Consider the following 20,913-nt stretch of genomic DNA (forward strand, 5'->3'; position numbering starts at 1 on the left):
CCCGGGGGCGTTGGCGGGGCCGTGGGCGGCGCTCGGCAGCGCCACGGCCATGGCGGCGGCGGCGGCGGCGGCTCGTTGCGCGCCCTGGCGAGCGCCGTGGCGGGGCGGCCTGCGGCGCTGGTACCGCACGGAGCGCGGCGTCTACGGCTACAAGCCGCGGAAGGCGGCGGGTGGCGGCGGCGGCGGCGCGGCCCAGCCGCGCGGCCCAGCAGGTCGGGGCACCCCCCTCCCCTTCTCCGCGGCTGAGGGGCGCCGGGGCCGGGCGGCGCGGTGCCCTGCGGCCGCGGGACCTCAGCCCGGCGGGGGGCGGCCGGCGACAGCAGCGCTTCCCCTGGGGCGAGCCCGGCTTGTCGCCGTGGCCTGCGCTCCTTGAAGCGCTGCTTTGGTTTCTAAGCTGTCCGAGGAGGGTCTCCCAGAGACGCCGCAGTGGTCGGTGGGGCCCCGGGCTGGTTTTGGGTGCCAGAAGTGGGTAGTTTTCCCAGCTGTTCTGTGAAAAGCCGTGTGAGGGCAGCGCAGGTGGTTACTGCGGAGTTCTTGGTTCTCGGTAAAGTGTGCTGATACCTTGCTTTAAAAAAAAAAAAGAGGCAGAAATAATTGTGAACATATTGACTGCTGATAGTACTTCTTACTCCTCATAAAAGTACCTCTGCTGTGGGCCTAAGTGGTTGTTTTTAATTTAGTTTTTTTTTTTTTATGATACGAGTGTGCCTGAGCTGCCTAAGTACAGGTAACTCTCTCCTGCAGCAGTGACTGTGACGCTTTTAGTTGTACGGTGCAGATAATAATTCCAAAGAGGAAACTCTGCGCCGCGGACGTGTTGTCCCTGCGTTGCGGCGGAGGCGACTGATGTGAATTGGGCGTGTTGGTTAATACAGTCAGTGCAGGGTCAGGAATGAAAACTGCTAGTTCCTGGGCGATCTAGACCCATCGCTGTGTAGCCTGCTTGGTAAGGAAGGAAAGCGTTAATGCAGTTTTCTAATGTTAAATTTTAAAATTAATTTTAAATAGGTTTCTTGATAAGTGTTGTGGGAGATGTTAGTGTTATGTTTTTCTGTTGTAGGATGCAGTGGAGAAAATGAGCTGTTTGAATGTTCAGGCTATGTAAAAACAGGTGAAACAGGAGGCCAACAGCCAAAGTGCCAAAGAAATAACCGTATGACATAATCTCACTCAGAAACTATATTGTTTTGGAAAATGAAAGGCTTCAGACCTGAATACTGCCAGGGCTGCAGCTTTACTGGGGGGCAGAAGAGCATTAAAAACATTAGAAACACAGTGTGAACTGATTCGTGTGATACAAGCAGCGAGATTCTGCTTCCTGTCTTAGGGGCTGTTTACCCCGCTGGTCTGTGGTCAGTGCCCACTGACAGTAACATGGTGCGCACCACCTTTCTGTTCCTCACGCCTTGCTAATGTTGATACTTTTTCAACCTCAAAGCAAAGAAGCCTCCAGCACCGTGTTTATAGTGTCTGTTGGAAAATATGTTCACATAACTGAGTTTTTGATATGTCTGGCTCAGCATAGTGTTAATAGTATCTTGGCCGTTATCTGTAAGACTTTTCTACTAGAAACTTGTCCTTGAAAAGATCACCATTTTCTTAGATCTATTTTAACTTGTTTCCTGAATAGCTTAAAGAATTAGTATTTGATTGGAGTTCTTTGTGTTGAACAAAGTCTTAATGTGACATCTAATTGTCATCCTTATGGGGTGTGTGACCATCCTGATTCTCCTCTTGGTTTGTCTTGCAACAAGTCCAGTGTGAGACCTGGTCAATATTTCTGTGTGTAACAGAGCTAATGAGGACTAAATCCGCCTGTTCCTAAACCTTTCCACCACTCCAAGAACTCCAGCTCCTCTTATATTGGCTCCGCTGTCAAAGACTGTATTTTGTGGTTGCTGTAGTTGTAGCTGGTTGTCCATGATGCCCATGCTGTTGGTTGGTGGCTCCTGGCTGCACTCTTATTAGGTTGTAGGAACTGAATTATTGTTAAGACTTGACTGTCCCGTCACTCAAGCAGGGGATAGGGAAGCACAGGCAGTATGATTGAGTCAGCTAAGGAAATAAGACTTAGCCATTCTCAAGTTGTATATACCCATTATTGTAAAGAGATTTCATGGAAGATGAAGTAGCTTTGCACGTGTTTGCAGGAGCCTACCTATGAGGGCAACCATGGGGAAACCTAGACTGTACTTGCTTGAAAATGTGACGGGTGAGCAGATCTAGCAATTTAATGATGGGAGCTGTTGTCATGAGATAATCGTGGTAGAAATTGACCTCTCAGTACTGATGAATGATCATGATTTGGGTGGGAATAGACCAAGATAGAGACCAGTGGTTAGGTTTGGTACTGTAAAGAAAAAGGAGGGATATTGAATGGGGTGATATGGTGAAAACAACTGACTAGAAAAATTATTCATCGAGGTTGTGACTGGAAAGATATCAGTGGGCAGCATACTCCTGTGTTGGTGCTGTAAATGGAGTAAGTGTGAGCACGTGTGCTATACTGTCCTGTTTTCTTTTTATGTTCAGTTGACCATGGTCTTGCTCGTTTAATAACTGCATACTCCGAATATGGCCACAAAGCGGCGAAAATAAACCCATTATTTGCTGGCCAAGCTGTTGTGAACGTGGTACCCGAAATTCGAGAGCTGACAGAAGTTCTTCAAGGGCCTTTCATTACCACGGGTAAGTCTGCAGTCTTATCACAGCAAATCGAAGCAGTGTCCTCTGCAGAGAAGCCAAGTATTGAACAGCCGTTCAATCAGTAACGTACTGTTGGACAGAAAATTGTTAACTTCACCCTACTTATGTGCTTATTGCACAAGACACCGTGTAATGAGTGGCCACCTTCTAGCATCTTTGGAAAGCATGAAAACTTTTACTTGCTCTTACAGCTACTGAGGTTATACATTAATTGCTTTTGTTACTCTAACACTCTATTTTAGTGTGATACTTGACACTGTAGTGCAGATGCCAGGGCACTGGGATAGAAGACTTCTTGTCTTTTCTTGGATCTCTCTGACTCTCACGTGGCCTTGAGCAACTTGGAGATTCTCTCCTTGCTTTATTTTCTCTATCTGCAAAATGGTACTTATTTGCTTGTGATGCAACTGTGATTGCATTGTCATCTCTCTGTACCTTAGTATTGCTTAAGATACTGAGTGATATACTGAGTTGCAGAAACACTGATTTGGTGTCATTCATGGTAAGTTCTTCCAGAAAAGTATTTAGAGCACCTTATTAATGACAGTGAGGCCTATGTATTAATAATACTGAAGTGTGCTTATAAAGATTTTCTTAAGAATGTTGTTTTTAAATGACAGTTGGAAGACAAAACATGAAATTTTACTCTCAAAATGTTAGTGTAATTGCAAGAGAACAGTTTAGTCCTTAGTGCCTTTTTATCTTCTTGCTGTGGCTAATACATTTCTTTCTGACTAGGGCTTCTAAACATGGGAAAAGAAGAGGCTTCCCTAGAGGATGTGTTGACATACCTTGACCACATATACTGCGGGCATATTTCCATAGAAACAAGCCAGCTTCCAACCTTGGAGGAGAGAAAATGGTTTGCTAAAAGGTTTGAAGAGCTAAAACAGGAAACATTTACAACTGAAGAGAAAAAGCATTTGTCCAAACTGATGCTGGAGTCCCAGGTATCACGTTCATTATTATTTGATTGTAATTGATTGTAGAACTGTGGAGTCTGTCATGGACCCTCCGCTGTTGTGAACATTATCCAAGCAGAGAACAGAAAGAACAATCCCTATCCTGAAAGACTTTGAGAAATAGGAGTATGTGAGAGGGGGAAATACAAGGTTTTATCTGACAAATGCACGAATCTTCATTGGGTTTGTTGCTGAGTTTACTTAGCAGCCATTACTGAGAGAAATAGCAATGTTTTATGGTAGGTATTGATTACTTCAGAAATCAGTTCTATGAAAATATTTCTAGCCAGTTCCAAACTCAAAAAGGCTTTTATGACTAAAGAGAACAGGTATTGTTGGTAATGTTTGTTCTTGTAACATGTTCTGTAGCATCTGGAGACACAAAAAAAATCTTACAAACCCAAGACTAATCAATATTAAAAAGTGAAATTCTCTCTAATGGTCTGACAGCTTGTTTCAAATGTTACTGACCAGAACACAAGATTGGCCAGAGCCCTATGAAATTTTGTGTTCCAATTTAGCCGTTCTGTGTTTTGCTTCCACCATCAGCCTCATTCTGTTTTGTTTTATGAGCTTTAAAGCACAGTCTCTCTCAAGCTTGCTGCTTTTCAGCAAAGGAACCGTTGTCCGATGCAATCTGTAAGGACAGTGAGAGATTTTTACTTGCAACATGCATAGATTTAAGTGTTTTGGGGAATTAATATTTCTGTACTGTGAAAAATTTTCTTTTTTTTCCTCTCTCTCCCTGCCTTATCCAGAAGGATGCAAAGGTAGAAGAGCAGGATCTGTGAAGGTGTCCCTGTTTCCAGTTTTCCAAGTGGAAGGAATATTAAATGTAATACTTACCAGTGACTAAACAGAAGTATATGGCACATTTCATTGCTTTCTTGCCTCTTTTGCAGTTAAAGGGATTTGTTAGTCACACAGGAGGGTGAAATCAGGACTCTGATAAATCCCATGCTGACTTCAGTATGATCAGAACTGTACTCAGAGTGTAAAAGTTACCTCTGAAAGGAAAAGCTGCTTTTGTGTGTGATTAGTTTTGTTTACATTATTCCTTAGAACTGAGTGTTGCTTAACTAGAAAGTGCTCAGCAGTTGGCACAGGTCTCTGGCTGTTGCTCAGTCTTCCCTTCTCAGTTATAGACTTAATCTATTTTCAGTCCTGAGTTGCAAAACACTGCAGACACATCTAGTGCTCCAAAACTTTGTCACTTGCGAAAGCTGTCTAGGAGTAGATGAATGGAGTGTAGTGGGAGGAGTGAGAGGAAACTGAAGTAAATCCAGATTATTTTATTTTCCCTCTCTTAAGCATTCTTCTACATATGTACCAAGGACTGTGTCTGATAGTAATCAGAATGAAACTTTGTGCTCCTCTAGCACCTGAAACAGGTAAACTATTAAGGAGTTTACAAATTTCCTTGGTGTCGCACTTCTGTACATATCTTCTTCTGTGTTAGGTAGGGACGGTTTGGTCCTTAATCCAACAGTTTTTCCATCTAAGAGGAAACACTAGCTGATTTCTTGCATTCATCGTAGCTTCTGGTCTGTAGAATGTGTGGGTGGAGAATGAGCTGAGACTCTCTAAGGGTATGCTTACCTTTGTGTGCCATAAAGGTACAAACATGAATGATGTTGCAGTTTTATAACCAGAATTTTGCTGTTTAAGATAGCCTAATACACAAGTTCTCCTGTTTTTAATAGGAGTTTGATCACTTCTTAGCCACAAAGTTTGCCACAGTGAAGAGATACGGTGGTGAAGGAGCAGAGAGTATGATGGGTTTCTTCCATGAGTTGTTCAAGATGTGCGCATACAGCGGTGTGACAGATATCATTCTTGGAATGCCTCATCGTGGAAGACTTAATCTCCTCACAGGCTTACTTCAGCTTCCACCTGAGGTAGAGGTTTACAATCTTGTTGGCAGTTGCTCTGTCTGATGTACTTGTCAGTGAAATAATAACACAAAAAGCTTGTCTTGTTGCCAATGCTGGATCAATAAATAAGTTACTTGTGTGAGAACATATTCCTTCCTGTCAGTAATTTAGCCAGATCTCCCCAGGAGACTGCTAAGAAAGGGCTTTGTGCTGTTTTCTGAAGCATCCTTACAGTGGAAGGAGTAGGAGGGCATACAGTTCTAAAAACATACTCTTTCCAATTCATTGACACGTTAAAAGAAAAACATTTTCAGTCTGGTTTGTTTTCATGCAGCTCATGTTCCGTAAGATGCGTGGTTTGAGCGAGTTTCCAGAGAATTCACCAGCCATTGGGGATGTTCTCTCCCACCTGACGTCTTCTGTAGACCTCGACTTTGGTTCCCACAGACCAGTGCATGTCACCTTGCTACCTAACCCCTCACATTTAGAAGCAATCAATCCAGTGGCGGTGGGCAAGACACGGGGAAGGCAACAGACTCTGCTTGATGGAGATTACTCCCCAGAGAGCTCTGCGCAGCCTGGAGACAGTGTCATTTGCCTGCAGGTATTTTGCTCACAACCTAACTGAACTGTATAAGACTTGCCTAGGCTAGCATATATACAGCAAATGGTGTATCAGACCCAAATTAATGTACAATATGAAGAACTGGGATTATTTTCATGGAAAAGGAGAAGGGAAAGGAAGATTTCCGGGTGACACAAGTGATAATATTGGCATTTAAACAATTCCACTTCTAAGATTTCCAAAGAACTGATTTTGATGCCTGCCTTGAGGTTAAGGATACTCTGCGCTGAAAGTCATGTGTGTCTTTTATCTCACATGCCAACTTTTCCATTTAAGCTACCACTGTTAGCCTTTTTTTAAATTAAAGGGACCAGGTAAAGAATTAGCAACAAGGTTGCAAAATCTACAGAAGAGTTTAGAAATTAGCAATGTTATCATGGTACTTAAAATAAATCTTTTTCTGCCTACTGGCATTAGTTCTTGCTCCTTTAGCTGTCTTTTATAATCATGGAAGCAGCCCTAAACAGTTCCTTGATAACCTTTCTTTTTTTGCATTCAGAAATACAAGTAGTCATTCTCTTAAACGTTTTTAAAGCCCGGAGTAAATAGAATTTGGGGCAGAACTGTGTTCCTGCCACACACAGTGAACATGGGGGAAGTGATTACAAAAGCAATTACATCTTTTGGTTAAAGAAACGCTTTGTTTCCTTCTGGAGGGAGGTTGATACTGGGGGGAGGGAACCAAAGCAAACAAACAAACAAAAAAACAAAGGAGTATCTGAAATGCCAAGAGTACTGAAGGCAAGTTCGGGTTAAATAATTTAATTGATGCTTATTTTAAAAAAAAGAAAAGCAAGCTTTTGGGCATGCAAGTCCAGGAAGAAAAGCCTGTTGCCTGATCCTCTTCCCCCCCATCTTTTGATGCAGTTATACTAGTCAGTCGGATAAGGCATGATTGTTTCTTACATTCTGCCGGGCTCATAATCTTAGATTGTCACTATAGTAATGAGACTACTATGACTCTTTGAACAAGGTTCTTCAGGAGAAATGAGATTGGTCTCATTTCTCCTGCGAGGCAAAATTTATTGTCCAGTTTTTGAAGGGGAGGGGGTAGGAAGGATTGCTTATAGGGAAGAATAACACTTAGCAGAAGTTTAGCTACCTCTGTGTTAGTAAACTGACTCAAGTATTTGCAAAAGGAAACAAATGTTTCATTTAACAGTACTTGTGATCATGTCTTTAAAAGTCCAGTGGGTAGATTTAAAAGGGCGGGGGGCAAGAAGGGCGATGTTTTTTTTTACCTTTGTGACTGTTAACTGGTCTCATTCAGCCAGTCTAGAGGAAAGAGATGAAGATGGACACCTCTTCCAGAATCTTTGTTTTGAAATCTCTCTTTGGGCTTCTGTTCTAGCACTTTCCGAGCTAGGTCTCTCCAGAAACATAAAGTCTATAGTCTCTCATTTGAAGTTTTCTCTGGCATTCATTCTGCTCTTCCACTAGCTTAAGTGCCAGAGCTTAAAGGTAAAATGAGCAAAGATCAGCTAAGGTGCTGGTGTCAGTGAAGCAGTAGCAGTGAGTCTAGTTGTCCAAGGTCTGAAGGTCGTCTTTTCTGGAACTTCCATGTGCTTGGAATCTGATGACTGTAAAGCTCTTCCTTGGATAACTACCATGATGTTTAATTTTCCATCTCTGCTGAAGAACAGAAAATTTTTCGCCTTCTTATAGATCTTAACTCTACCTCTTGGACATCAGGCAACTGCTGGTGTATATGATTTGAACTGAAGTCTAGGAATAAGGTCTGCCTGAAATAAATTTCACACTTGATGTTCCGATGTCACGGTCACTGTTCTGTGAATGAAACTTGGTGATGATTTTGGTTTTATGCCCTTTGCTAATGCTGCCTGCAATAAATGTATACCAGCAAAAACTACTTAGCATATTGTTGCGATATGTAACATCCAACCCACAGCAGAGGATTTGAATGCCCTAGGGTTTGAGACACATATGAAGAGTCCTATCTAGCTGTGTAGGTAACTGGTGACTCACTTGCACCACCTGTGAACTACGATGCTTTGGGATATACTGAAGGCCGTGAAGTTCTTTCAGATGTTCTAGCTCATTCAAATGGTGTCACTGAGAAATATAGACTTCTTGGGCAGCAGAAGAAACCAGAAGAGAAAAGTGAAAAACCAGCACCTCAGGAACAAATGTAGCATGGTAAGGGATAGAGTAGGGATGCTGTGTTGGCTCTTCCTTGCAATGGTTAACTTTGTTTTTCTGGTATGCCCTTTTTCAAAAGTCTATATTAGAACTGTATAAAACTCAGTGCTGCCATTTCGCTAGTCCACCTAGTTCAGTAGTTTCACATCTCTGCTTTTTTCAGGGTGTATTTGTACCCCCAAAAATCTCTTCTAAGGCTTGAAACCATTAGCCCATAACTGGAAAGTAAAACTGTCATCTGGTTTTAGTAAGAAACTACATCAACCTGCTAATCTTTCATGACTTTGATATGTGAAGTATTGCATCTGCATTCTAAGGAAGCTGTGATCAGATCCATCAATGGAGAACTAGCTCTAGTTTCAAAGCAAGTCTTTAATTCATTCTAGTATCTCTAGCCTTGGAAAGCTGGCCTGAATGTCACAGTTTTCTCCCTTCCCCTTCCAATCTATTTTTTATTTGCAATATTTATCTGCAGTTTTGATGCCTAAGAGCTTAGCTTTTATGCCCTTCTGAAGCCTTTCATTTGCTTTTAAGTGCTTTCTTCAGTTTCTTTTCCACTTCATTTCTTAATGTATCTGTTCTTGTCTCTAGTAAGGTGTGAATAGGCACAGATCACTTATAGTTCACCACCATTTAACTTTCAGCAAAGAGTATAGTGAATCCTGTGGCATTTGGCTTGGTTTTGTTCATGGATCAGTGACTGGCTAATGCCTGTTGCAGCTTTACTATAGCCTTGATACTAGTGATACTCATGGGTTGATTTTAAGAGATTATAGGTCCGTTCCAAGTAGGTGTGAGGTCAGGCAGTACATTGACAGATGTTTGCTGCTATGACCTTGCATTTGTGATGATAATGTTATATAAATTTTCAAATAATGAAAACAGTAGTCAGAATGAGGGGTAAGAACTGGATATAGTCTATTCTAGCTACTCAGTTTAAAAGGTCTTGCATATTGAGTTGTTTTGATTTTGCTGTTCCTCCAGTTTTTCTAATGATTTTTCCATCTTCTTCCCTAATGTAGGTTCATGGTGATGCTGCTTTCTCTGGGCAGAGGATTGTTCCTGAAACACTGACCCTCTCTAATCTACCACATTTCAGAGTTGGTGGGAGCATCCATTTGATTGTTAATAACCAGCTGGGCTACACCACTCCTGCAGAGCGAGGAAGATCATCTCTGTACTGTAGTGATATTGGTACGTCAGAAGGAAAATAATCTAATGTGCCAGCAAGGATTTTAAACTTCAGTGTGAATATATGCTATGTGTTCTCATCTGGGCTTTTTATAGCAAGTGCTCTCAGGCCTTAGGGAATTAATCTATCTTCATTTTTATAATAGAGTAGAAATTCAAATTATTGATCGTTACCTCCTACTAGCAAAAATTCAAGTACTAAAAATATGTCACCCCCTTCTGCTTCATGGCAAAGACTAAATATCAATGGAAAATGTTGTCACACTTTTACAGGATGTTATAAAATACTTATAAGGTTCCAGTGAAGTCTTTACATTCAGTTAACTTCTGCCATGGCATTGACAAGTTTTAAAAATGTGTATAATAGATGTATATGAAATATACCTTATTAAATTTAATGAATACTTTCCCAGTGTGTTTTTTGAGCAAATTTATTAGATAGATTCTCTTAACTTTTCTGTTTTGGTTGTTACCAGATGAACTTGCTGAGCTTTTAGTTGAAAGGTGAGGCTTAAACCAAAAGCCTTTTGTTCTGGAGTGTTCTTTCTTTTCTGATTAACAGATGTATTGTGACCAGCAAGATCTCCCAGAATTAAAAATATGCTAGCATGTATCTTTGAGATTAACATCAAATGATTCTTTTGGTTTCATCAGACCAAATGGGTAAATTCATTAGATCTGATAAAAATGGACAGCATGTAGTATTATTCTTCTTTCCCTGAACTGCTTTTGGTTTTTTTGCCATCCTTAGTTTTCCATTTTTCTTATTCGAGTAGTGAGGGGAGACCTTTGTGCCTGGAGTAGCAATGGCTAGAATGACTAGTAACAAGGGGAAGATTTTCTGGCACATGACCTGTAAAATTCATAGTGGTGGTAACTCTAGGTAAGGAGGAAACAAATCTCAGTTTTACTCTGAAAGCGAAGCGATTGAGAAGTTCTGTCACATTCCCTGCAGACTTTGATCCAGATTAAGAGGATGCAGGGGCTGTGTGTAGAAAGCCCTCTAGGAATTTAGCACTGTTTTAAGTTCAAACTGTAATAAATGCAACAGGTTGAGCCAATTGCCCTTTCTCTCAGGGAAGACCTCTACCTCCTTTCCCCAGCTGTTATTAAGAGCATCTTTTGTAGGTTTGTTTTTATTAACACACTATGTACAAGTTGTCTGTGGATCTCTGCTGAGTCTGTCTGTGTCTGTTTTCTTTGAATTTCTTTGATTGCTGTTATGTTTTGAATCCCTGGGCAGGTAAAATTGTTGGGTGTGCAGTTATCCATGTGAATGGAGATGATCCTGAAGAAGTTGTCCGTGCCACACGACTAGCTGTTGAGTACCAACGCCAGTTCCGCGGGGATGTGATAGTGGACTTGCTGTGCTACAGACAGTGGGGCCACAATGAACTTGATGAGCCGTTCTTCACCAACCCCAGCATGTACAAAATCATCAGGTAAGGGTGACGCCACCTGATGGAGGAACCCCAAATGCACTTGTATCTATACCACCTAAGTATTGCGCAGAACTATAACAGAAAGTCTCTGTATAATGAAGATCCTTTGCTGTACTGACAGTTGTTAACTTAAGTGTAGCTACGTTGTCTGTAGCCCTTGATTAAGGCCCGAGTATGATAGTGGTGTGTTAATGAATGTAACCACTCAGGTTTGTTCTTGAATACATAGCTTGATGCCTCATAGAGAAATACCTTGCATATCCCTTGGATTTCAAATTCATAATTGCTCTCAATCAGAAGGCAACGTTGTCTCCTATGTGCAGGTGGGAAGGGTAGATGCAGTGGGAGAACTGTGTGCAGGAAGCCTGTGCATGCAATATCTACCTCATCTTTGCCTGGTTCTGCTGGTTCAATGGGAGCCTTATCTCTGTGAGCAGTTAAATATATTCTAATTCCATTCTGATCCCCAAAACAAATACCACAATTCATTACCCAGTATATTTTTATTTATGTATGTATGTTAGGTGGAGCATTTGTGGAATGGATACCTTGATTCTTAGCTGTTACTGAAATCCTGTTGTGAGTCTGTCTGAAGAGTATATGCATGATGGCAAAGAGTCACTCTGATTGGGAGGCTTTTCTTCTACTTGCTTTCAGCTGTAGCTGCCAGTTGCAGGCACTTTTTAAATAAAGGACAATAAGACACATGTCTAAGAGAATTGTTATCAGTCTTAAAATGCCAAGAAAGCAAACTTCACCTGAATGAGTATGATGTATCAGGTCATGCTTTATTTCAGACTTTCATGGTATCTGCCTTTATTTCAAATTTTCATGGTATCTGCCAATAATAAGGTGGAATTTCCTTGCTGCTGCAGTGACACTGTCTTCAGGCTCAATGTCTATGGGGTTTGATTCCCTTCTTGACAGATCGCGTAAGAGTATCCCAGACACATATGCAGAACATCTAATAGCTGGTGGGCTCATGACTGAGGCTGAAGTATCTGAGATAAAGACAACATACTATTCTAAACTGAATGATCATCTTGCCAACATGACTTTGTATAGTCCACCTCCTACCAACTTGCAGGCTCACTGGAAAGGCCTGGTCGAGCCTTCTGCTAAAATCACCACTTGGGACACAGGTATGCCTGTGCCGCTTCTCCAGTTTATTGGAATCAAGTCTGTAGAGGTGCCCGAAGAACTCCAGATGCACAGTCATCTTCTGAAGACTTATGCACAGGTCAGTAGAACATAATAATGTTCTGCTTCTGGTCCCATTGCTTAAAGATGCAACCTGTTATAGAAAAACTCTAGCGTAACAAGGGTGTCAATTTTTTTTTTTAAAAAAGCACAGTCTTCTGTAGGGGAAACAGCTTGCTTTCGCTCTTCTCCCTGTCCTACCCTGAGGCTGGGATTATCCTTTTTTTTTCTCCTGGGTTTGAAGAAAACTATATCTTTCCAAACTGGGCCAAATACTTAATACTGTTATTTTAACAGTGTTTTGTCACAGTGAAGAAAAGCATGCAGAAAATATGGCTTGTTATTCTTGCAAATAATAGAAACCATTATAATAGATTACTCTAATTTGTGTACTTTATGATTATAATGAGTATCTTGTGAGAGAGTGAATCAGGAAATTGATAATAGTGTATGCAGTTTCTGACGCCAGTAGTAGGTGTTTGCATATACATGAACAGATGCGTATACATGTGGCCAAGTTTGAAAGTCTCTGTGTCTGATAGCTAGTAAATTTGCGTGCAACATTGGGATTGGTTTGGGTCTGATACTAAGTGAATGTTTCCCTATGATGAATGATGACCGTGGGTTGGTGTCTGATTGGCAGTGATAGGCCATAATTTGAATATTTTGGAAGACTGACTGCTCTTGTCTCCCCGGCCCAAGGCGAGAAAACCTTGTCTGGGTACAGTTGTTTCTCTGCTGTTCTGCGGACCAGAATGGGAGAATTCGGGAGCCTGAAATTCCTATACCTGGCATCTGTCAGCACTGTTAACTCAGCCAAGGAAGAGCATGTCAAAAGCACAACCTGTGCTGTGCTTAGATTTTAAGACTAGTATCTAATTTGTCAATCCAGAGTTCATTGATTGTGTAAGTGAACACATGGGTCATCCACGGTTCTGTGGTCTGCAGACATCCTTCTTCAGGATGTGCTGGAATAGAGTGCATGTATTCCATACCAATCTAAGTCGATTGCAGGAAAATAGCATTTCTCTCCATGCCTTTTTTCTAGCTTCTAATGCTGATCTGTCACACAGAGATATGAATGGAAAAAGGCAAAACACTAACTTCTTGTTGTTTACTTGTTTAGTCAAGGGTACAAAAAGTGGAGGAGGGAAAAAAGCTGGACTGGGCAACAGCAGAAGCTTTAGCCTTTGGTTCACTACTGAGCCAAGGTAAGAGGCAATTAGACAGTAGACAAATAAAAACAAAATTTTTTGCTTGATGACAAAATAGAACATTAGCCTTCCAAGGCATTTCTAAGTCCAGAAATTGATATGATGTATGCTTTAGACAGTTTGCGTCTGCATGGTACTAAAAGAAGGTAAATGAGTCCTGTATGTCACTAATCCTTATAGGTTGGGTATTCAATGCCTTCAAACAGTTGTTGCCCCAACACATGCACATGTGCGCACACGCACGCGCATACTCCCCCAGGAAGTTGGTGCTTAGCACTAAGCACATGAGCAGTGCAGCTGCCATCAATGGGGCCTCCCATATGCTTACCTTTAAGTGCATGTATCTTACTAGAATTTCTTTTCCCTCCTCTTTAGCCTGAATTCACATACCCATTTACGTGTGGTACAGGATGCACACAGTTTGTAATTTCCTTCAGCAAATTAAACCACTTACCACTAAAGAATTTTCAGTTGCAGAGAGTTGCATGAGAAATGTCTAAGCATGTCTGTGCTTGTGAGTTGGAGCTGCTGGTTATTAAGAATTCCCACTCAGTTTTGATGCAGCTGGGGAGGTGAAATCCAAGAAGAGTTTTAACAAGAGAAGTTATACTTAGAGGTGGGAAGTTATTGTCCTGCATATTTGTTTTCTTAAATGATTTACTAATCCAGTGTTTTGCTTATTGTTTGGCAAGGGTTTAATGTCAGACTAAGTGGACAGGATGTTGGCAGAGGAACCTTTAGCCACCGACACGCGATGTTGGTTTGCCAAGAGACAGATGATACCTACATACCTCTGAATCATATGTCCCCAGACCAGAAGGGCTTCCTAGAGGTAGGTTCTGTTGTCCGCAGGGCAGCCCTCTTTAAGTTATGCTGAAATGCCTCTCTTCCAAAGCTGCTGAGACATGTATGTCCAGGCTATGTATGTAGCCTGAATATTCTGACGAATCCCAGGTATGGAAGCATACAAACTGACAAGGCACTTCCACCCTGATTAGATAATAATAATAAACCTGTGTGCACAGCATCTATCTGCTATCATGTTGCACCCGATTCTGGGTTACAGAGAGCCTAGCTGTAATGCATCCATAGTTGTAGTACATGGTTAGTTACGTGCTTAAAAAAAATTGATAAAGGGTTCTGCTTCTTCTTGGAGATCAGTTGTTCTTCTCCCCTCAGTGTCTTCGTTCAAAAGTAAAAAAAAAGAAGTGACTCTAAATTGCCTTTAGGACTACATATCCTCAGTGTACCTTAGCACTGAAATGCCTGGTTCCAAAGGTTCTTAACCCTGGGTTGTCTTCTTTCTCACCGGCTTCTCCCAACAATTTGCCTTTGTTAGGTGAGTAACAGTCCCCTGTCTGAAGAAGCTGTGCTTGGCTTTGAATATGGAATGAGTATTGAGAGCCCTCAGTTACTACCAATTTGGGAAGCTCAATTTGGAGACTTCTTTAATGGAGCCCAGATAATATTTGACACTTTCATCTCTGGAGGTGAGTGTACAAGGAGCTAATACATTTAAAACAAGGCATTCGTAGTAAGTGTATCTGGAGGAAATCCTTTGACTTTAAAGTAAAGGTACAACGTGTTGAGAAAAGAAATCTGTTTTCTCAAGAAATCTATGAGCCTGTGGGGTCCCAACTTCTATGTAGCTGTTCTGTGTTGACAATCCATCCCAAATGAAAGACATGCTCTTGGCAAAAGACGGTCGCTTCAAAAGGACAGTCGATTTAGGACTTTGATTTGGGGTTTTTCCCCTCCTTACATATTTTATTGTATATGTATTTGATAGCTTATTAGGCTGTATCTAAATGCCTTCATGAGGCATCTGAAAATTGGATGATGCAGGAGGAAAATTGTGGTTATAAGAACAAGAAAGAAAGAAAAAACAACCCACACAGTGGAAAATCTTACAAACCTCTGTTTGACTCTAGCACATTTTCTGAATGTTCAGATACTATAAAAAAGACCTTTCAGAGCTCCAATGGGCTGAGCAAATGCTAAGGTGGATTTCTAGAGTGTGTAAGGGTCCACAGTTCTGGTATCTGGTCTCAGTTAGGCCTCTGCACTGCCTCTAATCAGAGATGAAAACTGTCAGAGGCCCCCTTATGCCGCCTCTCCTCAACATGTATTTGAGGTTGGGAAGAAAGAATCTCTGGATGTGACCGTAATCTCTGAAGTAGGGCAGGAGCTTTGGCAGAGCCCTGCAAATCCAGCCCCTTGCTGTCGCTGCCATGTTAGCTAGGACTGGCTCACAGGCTGCTGCCTGGGATATACAAGCACTGGACGAAATGATGAGTTATACAGAAGATGTGCAATAAATTTTCTTTTTTACTGAAGAGGGAGCTGTGAGGACCCCACTAGATCAGGAGGACAATCCTGTTAAGAGGTGATGTTCCAGTGTAAGTTTAAAAACCTTCACTGATTCCCTGCTTTATGTGGAGGCTTAAAAATCTTCTGAAAGTCCCAAGTTACTTGACAATATGGGAAGCTTCAGATCATCTTGTGTGCTGAGTCACAGCTGTGAATTTCATGACTAAATGCCAGCATGTTTCAAGGTTGTACTTAATGATGTGGCAAATAACTCCCTCCCTCCCCCCCCCCCCCCCCCCCCCGCCCCCAGTAGTTTTTGCAAAGTAATGTGTCTTTTGGGGCTTTATGTTCTGTGGAAATCATTCTTCTTCCTCATCATGTCTCTTTAGGTGAAGCAAAATGGCTTCTGCAGAGTGGAATAGTAATTCTTCTTCCCCATGGCTATGATGGTGCAGGTCCTGAGCACTCTTCCTGCCGGATGGAGCGTTTCTTACAGGTACCTGCCACGCTGCTTAAATTCATGTATCCCTATCACAGCACTGGCATCCAGTGCTCTGGGAGTCCTGTCACAAGATGCCACGTTCCTGATGTACCTCCCAGTGATATCAGAAGCTGGAGACTTACCAGCATTGTACTGTCAGGATGAGATATGAATGGGCTGGCCTGGAAGCAGGGGAAGAAAGGGGATTGTGAGGGAAAGGTGCAGGTCTGGAAATGGGGAGGAAGCAGTTCCTGTTTAAATGCTGCCACAGCAGCTCTAGTGCAATACCCAGATTGAATCATGCAATAAATGCTTGTTCCATCTAGGTTGTCTTCCCAAGTTGGTGTGTGGTAGCATGAAACTCGCATGTTTTTTGCAGAGGGGATGTGGCCTTTGCAAACACCCCTTGCAGGATGTGCTTCAGTACTGCCTGCTGTCCCTTTTCCCACTGGTGTTCTTCAGCAGTGTCACTTTACAACAGAATGAGTCCAGTAGCAAGATAAAATTGCTGTATTGCCAATAGCAGATCTCTAAGGGGGACTTCTTAAAATTATTTGGGGATTGGCATCACAAACAGGCAGCTATAGTCTTCTGCAAAACACTCACAGATGTTGCCACAACACACACTGCATACAAACAGAAGGCTGGGCACAATTAAATATTGGTAAGTAAATCTGTGGCACATTTTGACAGAAAATAGCCACTATTGTGCCCTTGTGGCTATATCAGTAACTAAATGAAAGGCATTTCATCTAAATAATGACTTGAGGAGATGTTTGCTGCACATTTAGAGGGATGCTGCCATTCTTATGAAAAAGTCATGACCTTTTCTTGGTCAGAAAAGTTGTCGTGTCCTGGTTAAAAAGCGGTTGAAGTTGGTAGTTAAGATATAATCTTACCAGTTAAATGCTAGAGCCTGCTTCTTTTTTGAAGTTGCTTTTCCCTTGTAATCAATGCCTGAATTGGAATATTTGGTCTCCTACTCTTTCTTACAGGCACTAGTGAGCATACCTTATGTGCCTGGATTCTGTCTTGGATGTTTGGCTCACTGCTTGCTTCTTGAAAAGGTATCACTATGTTCTCCTTACATAGATGTGTGACAGCGCAGAAGAGGGAGTTGATGGAGACCAGGTGAACATGTCAATTGTGCATCCCACCACCCCAGCACAGTATTTCCATTTACTCCGGCGACAAATGGTCCGAAACTTCAGGAAACCTCTGATCGTTGTATCTCCCAAAGTGTTACTCAGGCTCCCTGTAAGCTGAAAAACTTTATTCTCCTTTTTTTGTTGTTGTTTTTCTCCCCTTCCTCCTCCTTGTCTCTGTTCCCTTCCCTCTTCTTTGTGTTTTTCTTTTATGTTGTCCTCTCTGTTTTGGAGTCAAATCAATGGGGTTTTTGCCTGTTCGGGGCAGGAGAGATTGAGAAATAAAGTGGAAATGAGCCAGAAGTGGGGTTGAGTCTGGGACTGGTGGTATTCTTCAGAATCTTATTGTCGTACCTTGTGGGAAAGGGAACAGGGAGGAGAGGGAGAGGGAAAACAGTATTTTTTTGATTGTACTTGTCAAAACCCTGTCTCAGTATCTTCTAACTTTGGCCAGAGAGAATAGACAACAAGATTTGGTAACTTACTCTCGTTTGGTAACTTGGTAACTATCTCCCATTTAGGCTGCTGTGTCCAGTTTTGAAGAAATGGCTCCAAGGACAACATTTAAACCGGTCATCGGTGACTCCTCAGTAGATCCTAAAAGGTAGCTTTACTTTCTTGCAGAAAAGCCCAGAAATTAAATCCTACTCCCTTTTCCCTAGCTAACAGCTCAGTTTTGAGGTGACGTGAAAGAGATGACATCTGGGGGGAAAGCATCTGTAGGGTGACTGACATGGTGTTTTGTTTGTTTCTAAACAGCAGATCTGCTCTCCTTTTCCTTTGCTTACTTGTTAATAGTTATTCTATCTGTCTGCATAAGAGTCGAGTATTCAGGCCTTCGGTCTTGGCCCCCAAGGGTAAGAATGTGACCATTATAGTCCCAGTAGTACTCAAGTCAGATAGCGTCTTTCATGTGTACATCCTCACCCACAATCAGAAGGCTGGAAGTGTCTTAGCATCTCAGTTTTCTCAGTGGGGTTGTGAGGGACAAAGCATGAGGTTTCTCTTCTTGCCTTTGTCCATTAAGGTTAGGTCAGCACGACCTCTTTTGTTGCTGGAGAGAATTTTATCTCCAGCAGGCAGTCCCTATTTGGGATGGGAGAGAATGGTCCTCTGGAGGTGCTTCTCTCTCCCTCTGGTTCATTCTCTGCAGTGTAGATAACTAGCTTTTAGACTAGATGTTTACCTTTTAGATGGTTAAAGCTAAGAGAGTTTGAATCCCATTGCATGTAACTTTCCCAGGATTACTGAAGAAACAGGACCTCTGGGCCCTGGCACACTGTGCCCAAAGGTTAATTTGTCAACTCTTGGTGGGAGGAAAGGTAAGGCAAAGAAGAGAAGAGATGGTCTAGGGTGGCAGTTTATCTCCATAAAATGGTCTTTAAAGTTTGGTTGGTTGTTTTTTGCTCAAAGTGTAGGACTGTTCTGCACAGAATTTCTGTAAAACAGTAAACATGAAGGCATTCCTGTTTTTTCTTTAGTGTCACCCAAGTAGTTCTTTGTTCTGGCAAACATTACTATGCTTTGGTGAAACAAAAAGAGACACTAGGAGAGAAACAGAACAACACAGCTATTGTGAGACTTGAAGAACTGTGCCCTTTCCCCCTGGAAGCTCTGCAGCAAGAGCTGAGCAAATACAGCCGTGCCAAAGGTCAGCCAGATTTTTACCTTTGTTTCCAAACTCTTTGAAGTACTGAACTAAATCTGTTGTCTGCCTCTTAGGATGAAAAGTTGTAGTGGCTTTTTCCTCTCTGTTCCTTCCTCCCATACATCTAGTGTTTCTATAATACAAGTGTTTACCACTTGTGCTAAAAGAACTTGTGTCTTTGCTATTGTTAATGTCTATGAGCTGCTACTAAAAATCAGAGTAAACCCTTCGGGGCACTCTTGCATTGATCTTCGCTGTCTAGTTCTTTAAGTTGGAGAGCCAGAGAAAGTAGCTTTTGAAAATGGAGGAAAAAAGAGAAGAATATATCCACAGTATACCCTCATGATGGTCATAGTTTTTGGTTTGGCTGCAGTGAGCTATGACCTGCAAAGGCATCCAGCTTGGTGAGCGTTTGTTTCAAAGGTGGTGCCAGGACAAAAAAAAAAAAAAGTCAGAGGTGCTACAACAGAAAAAGTTGGTTTTCTTAAACTGCTGAAAAGACAAATGTGTGTGTTTGTAATGTGCCCTCATCTTTACTTTAGACTTTATCTGGAGTCAGGAAGAACCGCAGAACATGGGTCCATGGTCCTTTGTGTCACCACGGTTTGAAAAGCAGCTGGGAGTTAAGGTAAGATGTCCACATGGTGCTTTAGTTTTTAAACTGAAGCTTGATGTTCTCTTCCTTAACTGAAATTCTGTGGTGCAGACACATAAAACCTAATGCCTCAAAACCAAAACTGTGTTCTCATTTAGACTACTTGAGCTTTTTATAGTACCATTTACTGGTGATGGGCAGGACTGGAGCTTCCTTTCACTAGGTGTTTAGTCGGCCAAAAAGTATTAGTCCTAGAACAAAGATCCCAGGTAGGAAACAAGACACTTGAGGTGACACAGCGTGTAGGAGGAGAATCCAAAGCTGCTGTTCTCTGTGGCAGACTGCAGGCTATGAAGTTCTTAGAACCATGCTCTTTGGAAGATGGAGGTAACTCCTGAATTACTTCCAGCTGGGACTGACTGATGTCTGACAACAGGTATCACCATGGCATCAGAGGACTCAGAATATCATCCTGTGTTTATGCTTCGTTAATCATTTCTTCCTGACTCTGTAATTTCAGCTCCGTCTTGTGAGTAGACCTCCTTTACCAGCCCCAGCAGTTGGCATTGGAACCCTGCACCAGCAGCAGCAGGAAGACATTCTTACCAACACATTTGTCTAAGAGCTTTCAATGGACAGACTGCAGTACTTCTGCTGTCGATCGTGTTTGTTACCTCCTCCTGTGAAGAACAAAAGCCAGACTTAATTTTCCAAGATCGAAAATGAATGGAACAAATATTATAATGATGAACAAATCTTTACATGTGGGGATACATGAAGATGACAGCTGATGCCTGTTACTCTAGATATTTCTTGTCATCTTGTATTTTCTACAGAAGATATTTTAAGAGGGGAGTGGGGGGGATAGTCTAGGGGGCAGACCAGTGAGGTGGCTATAAAATACCTTGTGTCAGGTTGCTTATCTGCACTTGACAGTTTGCTGGGATCATGCCTGTGTGGAAATGGTTTCTTGTTTCCACAGAGCTGCTAGTGCTGTTTGAATAAATGCTGCCCCATGCCTGGGAATGAGCCATTTCTGTAGCAGTGTTGTGGAGTTCTCATTTCTTTTTCTAGGGGCCAGGAATTAAATCTGTTGCTCTTCTCAAAGCATGTCCTGAAGGGAGTGAGAGTTGTTAAAGCAGGCTTCCTGGGGTGACCTCACAGGACAGACCCTGAAGGCTTCTCGCATCACTGTTTCTCTCGCCTGCAGAAGCAGCACCTTTGCAGCAAGCTTGCAAGATAGGAGGCATGCTGCAGGGCTTCTGCCGTATTTTAAAACCCTCATAGAGGCTCAAACCAGTTCCTAGAGGCTAGCCCAAAGAGCGGTGCTGTCTCCTATCCAAGAAAATTATTCTGTTTC

General features: G+C 42.1%; 1 protein-coding gene across 1 annotated transcript; it reads left to right on the forward strand.

Moving 5' to 3' along the window:
• The first annotated feature begins 6 nt into the window (after window positions 1-6).
• On the forward strand, window positions 7-20,594 carry DHTKD1 (dehydrogenase E1 and transketolase domain containing 1). The gene is made up of 17 exons (XM_026119284.2): window positions 7-212; window positions 2,533-2,688; window positions 3,445-3,656; window positions 5,372-5,566; window positions 5,877-6,146; window positions 9,350-9,521; window positions 10,762-10,960; window positions 11,888-12,200; window positions 13,287-13,371; window positions 14,067-14,206; window positions 14,714-14,864; window positions 16,074-16,180; window positions 17,258-17,422; window positions 17,832-17,914; window positions 18,792-18,961; window positions 19,501-19,586; window positions 20,074-20,594. Exons 1-17 carry the CDS (start codon window positions 50-52, stop codon window positions 20,173-20,175), a joined length of 2,769 nt encoding a protein of 922 aa, XP_025975069.2. The 5' UTR covers window positions 7-49; the 3' UTR covers window positions 20,176-20,594.
• The last annotated feature ends 319 nt before the right edge of the window (window positions 20,595-20,913 follow it).

This window comes from Dromaius novaehollandiae, chromosome 1 (genome assembly GCF_036370855.1).
Source record: "Dromaius novaehollandiae isolate bDroNov1 chromosome 1, bDroNov1.hap1, whole genome shotgun sequence".
In the NCBI taxonomy this organism is placed as follows: Eukaryota; Metazoa; Chordata; class Aves; order Casuariiformes; family Dromaiidae; genus Dromaius; species Dromaius novaehollandiae.

What these genes read in the sequence shown, in the direction of transcription:
- DHTKD1 (XM_026119284.2), top strand. Translation starts at nt 50, where the DNA reads ATGGCGGCGGCGGCGGCGGCGGCTCGTTGCGCGCCCTGGCGAGCGCCG. An exon ending in TACTTCAGCTTCCACCTGAG is followed by an intron (nt 5,567 to 5,876) that starts GTAGAGGTTTAC and finishes GTTTTCATGCAG; the next exon opens with CTCATGTTCCGTAAGATGCG. An exon ending in TTCTGAAGACTTATGCACAG is followed by an intron (nt 12,201 to 13,286) that starts GTCAGTAGAACA and finishes TTACTTGTTTAG; the next exon opens with TCAAGGGTACAAAAAGTGGA.